This window comes from Oratosquilla oratoria, chromosome 2 (genome assembly GCF_046742065.1).
Source record: "Oratosquilla oratoria isolate Oo_2021 chromosome 2, ASM4674206v1, whole genome shotgun sequence".
Taxonomy (NCBI): Eukaryota; Metazoa; Arthropoda; class Malacostraca; order Stomatopoda; family Squillidae; genus Oratosquilla; species Oratosquilla oratoria.
Window position 1 is genome coordinate 73,162,151 of NC_134778.1, and position 7,635 is coordinate 73,169,785.

General features: G+C 35.6%; 1 protein-coding gene across 6 annotated transcripts in view; it reads right to left on the reverse strand.

Annotated features, from left to right (window-relative positions):
* LOC143039923 (uncharacterized) overlaps positions 1–6,911 on the reverse strand; it is a 17,870-nt gene extending 10,959 nt beyond the window's left edge. The window contains exons 1-4 of one of the 6 annotated variants that reach the window (XM_076210360.1): positions 6,025–6,911; positions 1,365–1,502; positions 1,173–1,237; positions 885–983 (exon numbers count right to left, since the gene is read on the reverse strand). In XM_076210360.1, coding sequence (XP_076066475.1) covers positions 1,432–1,502; positions 6,025–6,640 — 687 coding nt within the window. In that variant the 5' untranslated portion in view covers positions 6,641–6,911 and the 3' untranslated portion in view covers positions 885–983; positions 1,173–1,237; positions 1,365–1,431. Of the gene's footprint in view, positions 1–884; positions 984–1,142; positions 1,503–6,024 lie in introns of all 6 variants that reach the window. The other 5 variants (XM_076210331.1, XM_076210341.1, XM_076210322.1 and 2 more) reach the window with 5 other exon arrangements.
* Between the last annotated feature and the right edge of the window lie 724 nt (positions 6,912–7,635).

Genomic DNA, 7,635 nt, shown 5'->3' on the forward strand with positions numbered 1-7,635 from the left:
ACTACCCCAACCCTATGTGACATGAGGTCGGGTCAGGGGGAGGGGGAGGAAGCCTGTTGACAATTTGTTTTTGATGAATAGTCCTGAAATAATGTCTGGGGTCCATTGACCCTTGGAAATATTCATCGTGGGCAGATATTCAATTAATGTGGATTCCACCATTTTCCTTCTGAACCCACAGCCTGATTTATAAAAAAAAGTTCAGATTTCTCCCAGTCCATACGGTGATTAAATTTATTGACGTGTTGAAACACGGCTGAATTTTCTTGGCCATACTTAATCGACCTCCTGTGTTCATTCAATCTTGTCCTTAAGTTTCTACCCGTCTGGCCTATGTATGAAAGGTTGCAATCTTTACATGGAAGGGAGTAAACACCTGGGATGGGATTTTCTCTCAACCTCTGGTGAACATTTACAATTTTTTTTATTAATAGTATTAGGGTAATTATGAATTACCTTCTATCAGGTCCCAATGAACAAAATTAGCTTACCCTCAATGGTTCCTAGAAAAAGCCCTCAGCCAAGCCAGAACCAGTTTTTTCAATCCCCCTTCCACTAAGCCAAAAGAGAGACAAAATCCCCTGGTCATCCCCTTCTCAGAGTCCATCAGTGATTTGTCACATGTAACATTCATCCACAAAACAATGTTTATACACACATCATTCATACACACAACTCATGATAAATAAATCATAAATTAAAAGTACATTAGGGGGAATTTGATTTACCTTCTTTTCACCAAAAGTGCCGCCCCCCCCCCCCAAAAAAAAAAAAGTGCTGCCCCGGGGCATTGACCCCCTCCCGCCCCTCCGCTTGTCGGGGCCCTGGTTCATTTCTGAATGCACAAATGTCTGCACCGCCAGAATGAGACTATTCATACATACTATCGTCGTCTTGTGGTTGTGTGAGGTGAATCACTGACTATAATCTCGCCAAAGATAGCAGCAACCTGACGTTCAGTCTGGAGTAATATTCCCAAACGGCTGGAAAGATAATAATTTTGATTGTAATAAATAAGTAAAAATAAATTAGTATACAACTCCATAATAAACAAACACAAAAATAGGTCATTTGTGAGATTTGGCATTATTTCGAGATTTATGAAGCGGTCTTTATGTTATAATAGATGAATGCGACTGTACCTTTTGTAAGGGATTGGAAACCATTATCACCTTTGAGCTTATTAGTCTTTTGTTTTTATTGCGGCTTCCCAGGACTTGCCATATCCTATGATTTCCTGTAGGGATGGGTTAAATCAAAAGCAGGATTACATTCGTATGCCATCTCTATGTAGGTACATGTAACATTAGTGCATCAATGTACGTTACCTTATGACCCGACATTTTCTTTGTATTAAGTCATACCAGTGCTTTTTTTAAGGCTATCGACCCATAAGGGGGCCATTAAGCCTGGTGTGAAATTGTTCAGTCTCTACGTTTTTTCGTTCTCTTCTTGTGACCAATGTTGGAATCCATACTCAAACTTGTTTGGTGTGGCCGCGTCTAAGATGAAAAAATACATTCTTAAAATGGAAAAAATGCGAAGAGAATGAAAATAGTAAATTCAATATCAGCAGAATATTTCTTTTTTATTTTGGGCTTATTCAATTTTATAATTCGCAATCATGGAACGTCAATAAATAGAAAAGAATGGGATTCAATGGTTGTCGATGTTTTGAAGAATATGGATACCGTCCTCAGTAAGTATGGTTCAATACAAAACTTTGACTTTTTTAACATAGTAGTTCATATGAGGTCTATGTTCACACATTTCACAAAAAAAAATGTGTAATGTAGCATTAGTTACTATTTTTCGCTGGATAAACCATAATCAATAATATCTGAAGACTGCAGCTCCATACATTGGAGAGTATTCGATTCACCAGTTATCTCTGCATGTCAATGCATTTGGGTCAACACCTTTGTCCTCTTTCTGTCATTTTTTCTTCTTTTTATTGTTTTACTGTATTTTCATGTGGTAAGAAATATTTTAAAATCTTGTCAAGAAAAGTTAACCCAATGATCTCCATGGAAAAAATGATGAAACCAAAATGTCTTCATGTAAAGAATAGAAAATCCTTAACAAATTAACTTGTTCATTGATAAATGAACAATTAACCTAGCCTAACAAGTTGTTTAGATAATTTCATAAAGATTAATTATTGAACAGAAACTTTGAAAGTTAAGCACTTATTAAAATGTCTGGTGAATTTGAGTTCATGTCTAGAACAGTGAACCCGATTATTCCCATGTAAAAAATATGCAGTGCCTTTATTTACTTAAAATCCAATCATCTTCTTGTAAATAACAGCAAACCTTGCTGTGAGTGGGTTCGCTAATATTGACAAGAAACAAATCTTACTATGCTGATAGCATCTCATGAAAAATATAATAAGGAATACCATTGCATACGTTAGAAATATTTTTTTCACGATAGCACGCATTGTGTAAACATTCAAAATGATTCACCGAAATATATTGAGGGATAATTCTCGCCGACACATCGAGGAATACCAAATAACAGGATGTAAATATCACCGTAGCTTCCGACTACTGTTTTATCTCCCTTCATATCCCAAGCTACAAAACAAACAAATAGATAAACAAACATAGAATACCAATACATTTGACTACAACCATTAATGTCAGCTCTAATGCGTTCGCTACCGCGGGAGTGGCATAGAAATTTATCAAATAATCTAGTAGCAGCCAAAGTAAAAGGCTAAAGCAGTATCTTATTCGGACAGAGAAAACATCTCTCGCACTGGTTGGAATCCAATCCTTTTGTTCTGGCTACCGCTGGGCTACTTCAATAATTTCGTAACAACCCTTACGAATCAACATTTGTGGTATTTGGAAGAATGAAATGTATATAGTAAAAAACAAGAAAACATGAAAATGATATTGCATTTTGAAGACCCTTCAATAGCTACTCGCAATAACAATTTCGTAATGACCTCCGACAAAATTAGTTACACTCGACCTTCTCTTTGCAAGTTTATTATAGTTGGCCCTGTAATTTTTCATTTTCTAACAATCTTATCATCACAATTGTTTACAGAAAACATTTTTATATTTAGGGGTAACTAAAGTACTAAAACGAGAGAAGCCCCATCAATTTCTGACATCAAATGACCTTTAATCGGTAAATTCATTGAACAAAAAAAAACATATATCAGAATATCATAATACAACGGGAAACATGACCTTCTCCAACATTAAATGCAACTGTAATTAAACAAAAAAATACACCAAAAATAAGCTTTGGCCGTTTCAGTAAGTTGCCAGCTGGCTATAAATAGTCCATGTTTTAGCGCCGACATTCATTTCGTTTACTAAATGGAATCCGAAATTTCAAGACTTTCATCAGTTTGTTAGCTTTGCCTTTCTTAGGTTGGGTTACGTTAGATTGGGCTGGGTTGGGAAGTTAGATTGGGTTGGGTTTTGAGTTGGGTTGGGCTCGGTTCTGTTAAGTTAGGCTAGGTTATGTTATGTTATGTTAGGTATGGTATAAAGGCCCTTGGACTTGGAAATCGACGACACATTCCCTTTTTCCAGTCCACAGGGAGTCGCCCCGCCTCCCAATAAACACTGACCAGTGCTGCCAGCTAAAAACATAGCTTATCTTTGATCAAATTACATGAAAATCACACATTTTAAAGAAAATAGTTCAACTATATGCTAATTTTAACATAAAAAATTGTGCATTTGAGCAAAAATCGTCCTCGGTCGGGTTTGAATCCGGGACATTTTCCCACACGGACATTTCCCAACATCTAGTAGGACATTTTCTCACATTTGATTTATTTTCACAATAAAAAATATTATTTAATCTCACTGTTTTATTATCAAAAGTCTTAGGGTATATTACTAATATCTTAGGGGTATTTTCTTCACTGCTCCACTGCAAGAACTGTATGCAAAGTGTTGGTTTTTAGTTTCATAATAAGCCTCAACTTTCAATTCATATTGAAGTACTTTATTGAATCAATTAAAATCACAGGTTTTTTAGGAAATAGTATTTTGAGTTAAATTTTAATTAACCATATACTTCAATCAATTAAAGGAATATACAATGTAAATTTGTAATGTTTAAATAAACAAAAAGACTAATTAATTCACTTTTTTAACAAGTGACTGTGCTTTATGTTGAACAGATTGACTGATACAGTATACAAACTAGTAGATCAGTCAATTAATTAACTAATTTAATATGTGTGCTTTATGTTAAACTGATTGTAGCCTACTGCCCAATAATACAAACTAGTAGATCAAAGAGTCAATTAATTAACTAATTTAACATATGTGCTTTATGTCAAATTGATTGCATTGTCCAATGACACAAACTAGTAGATCAAAGCGTCAATTAGCAAGATCAATCAGCACAGCATGTGACCAGAATTCTGGGACTATTCCATCTATTATAATTTAGACATAGTATAATTGTATGAGAATGTGGGAAAATTTCCTACAAGATGTTGGAAAATGTCCAGTTGGAAAATGGATGTGGGAAAATGTCCGTATGCCATTTTGTATAGCCTATTTTAAGTAAATAAATTCTAATGAAAAATTTGTATTTAGCTGTATGTAATATCTATGTAATCTTGGTATTACAAAGAAATAAACAACAACAGATTTCAAAATAACATCATTTTTACTTTAGCTTTATTCAAGTTAGTATGCAAATATGCCCCACATGTTCGAACTCCACAAGAAACTTAATAGAGTGTAGTTTGATCCATACCACCAGTGATCATAGATGGCGGGCTGGACGGTATTCGTAGCCGTGGTCGGTAATTTTGCAGAAGCTAAAAACATAACTTTTCTTTAATCAAATTACATGAAAACCACACATTTTAAAGAATATAATTCAAATAATGCAACCATATACTATTTTTTACGGTATTTGTAGCTGTGGTCGGTCATTTTGCAGAAGCTAAAAACATAACTTATCTTTGATCAAATTCCATGAAAATCATACATATGCAAACTATTACACTAATAACATAATAATAAGAAACTTAATAGTGTAGTTTGATCCATACCACCAGTGACGGTATTCGAAGATGTGGTCGGTAATTTTGCAAAGCTAAAAACATAACTTTTCTTTGATCAAATTACATGAAAATCATAAATTTTAAAGAAAATAGTTCAAATAATTCAACCATATGCTAACTTTTACATAAAATTGTGCATTAGAGCAAAAACCGCCCTTAGTCTGTTTTGGTCGGCAATTAATGAGACCCAGCTAAGATGGCGACTGACAAGTCCAGTGTGTTGTCGGCAAACTAAACTTGATATATTACAAGATCTGTTCATTCAAATGTGCCCAATCTTCGTGCAGCAATAAAATATAACACAAAGAATTGAAAACAAGTTATTTTATTAGCAATCCAGTCATTTGTCGGCATTTTTGGACCTGTTGTCGGCTGGTGACGGCTCTTGTCGGCTTTTACCATGACCGGAAATGGTGTGATGAATTGTCATGATGAAACTGTACGTGAAGCTGCTGCTCAGAAGCTTGAATTTGTTCCTAGAATCAGACTTTTCAATGTTCGCACTAAGGAGATCCATGACAACATTATGAAAGCACTGATAAGTAGGAATTATTATCCCTCAGACAATTCGAAAGGTTGAATCTAAGAGCAAATTGATTTTTGTAAGCATGCAGATGATGGAAAAAATTATGTCAAACAGTGAAGTGATCAACAAAAACAAAAATAATGTAAAACTTGAATGGAGGAGTATACAAAAATTTCTGGGGGTGCAGCCTCCGGAGAGATCTAATCAGTTCTAAGTATCTTTCCTCCTCCACTTTTTCACACAAGGAGAGCTAACAACCGGCGACCATACTCTTCTTCCTTCTGTCAGCCGGTGACAGAAATAAAATCGCATTCATTAACACAACAATGTTTCTTCCTAGAGAGATCTATGAAAATACCCAAAGACCATTGCAGACTACTGTTGAGCTGCGGGGAACTTGAAGCAACAACTACTACAATGTAACAATCATAGCTATACTTACCATTTTGAATATGAAAATTTCCTTGGACAGAAAAGCGCTGGATTTGGGCGAGCAAATAATGATGAGACGACAATGTACACATCACGGCGATGATGGAACAACTGGCGATGTGTAGGAGAAATAGACTGGCATAATGCGATGCAAACACGAGGAAGCCTCTATCAAAACGCGTGGGCGCAAATGTCCTTCCGATAAGTCCATCCTTGTTTGCTAAGCAAAACCCTATTATTTTCACCAGATGCTCTCTCTTTCCGATGCTAACTTGTTTCCGCATTCTTTTGTTCGTCCTTTTTTTTTCACCGAAGCGGTGACTTGACAATTTTTTTGTATCACGATTTCCAAACATATTATCACAATTGAAAGTGATAGTTTTCACATACACAGAAAAATACCCGAAATCAATAATGAATCTTATAATGCCCACTCTGCCCTTCCTTGTACACCAATGAGTGTTTACAATATCATAGATGGAAGAAAACACGAACACTAAGGAAATTCCGCAAGAATGCGTGGGGGTAGAGAGGCCACCTGCTATCAGCAGACTTGGTTTGATAGTGACGCGATTTCCGAGAATTCCAGCATCTTGGACGGGAGCTAACCAGGCGAAGTGAGTCATTCTGTTAACTCATTGAAATCGGTGTTCATACTCGCGGTATTTGTGTGTGCGTGTGTATTTATCTAATTGTACCGGGACTTGCTGCGGGCTATGTCGCGTTGGTTTCCGACACCCCTAGCCAGGCGGGATGGCGACCCAACATCGGCAATAAATAAATAAATACATACATAAATAAATGAATTAATAAATAAATAGATGTAAACACTGAACCCTGCGGTACTCCGCTCGTTACTACTCTCCATCTTGACATTTTATCCTTAACTGTTGCCCTCATGTATCTTCCCTTCAAAAAAATTGCATTAATTCTTGTAGTTTGCCTCTCAGTCTTTCAACACGCTCCAATTTCCACATTCCACATAAGTCGACTGTGATGCCTTCTCGAGGTGGAGGTACACGCAGTCCAACAGCCCCTCACTCTCTTGCATCGCATCAATCACTTTCGAGTAAAAGTTTAAAAGGTTCGACACACACGACCTTCCAGGTCTGAATCTAAACTGACTGTCAAAAAATCCAGGTTAACCCCCCGATAAGCCCATCTTTAAAAATGTAAGATTAAGTATTACCTTTGCCCGATGTTTTGAAAGAAAATAAATCAAGTGAGAACATATACTTTAATTTATTTCAAAATCGTATTCGTACTACAGAGTACATCTGTTTAAAAGCGTCATTTATATTTACACAACGGTCAGCAATCATTTATCGCTGCAACAAAGCTTATTACGATTAGATGACAAAGATTTTCCAGTGTTCAATAAAATAATCGAGCTAAATTGATATTATGTTTGCTACATCATACGTAATTTGTTTTCAATTTGTTCTGAAATGTTGAATTTTTTACTTAAAAATTCTTATGAAATTCAATCAAATTCATTATATTCGAAATATTATATTGGAAATATAAATTTGAGTGTATTTAATTGTAAAAACATGTTCTAATTTTATGGTGTGTTTATCATTTCTGAAACTGTGGGAAAATAACTAGATTTCACGTATTT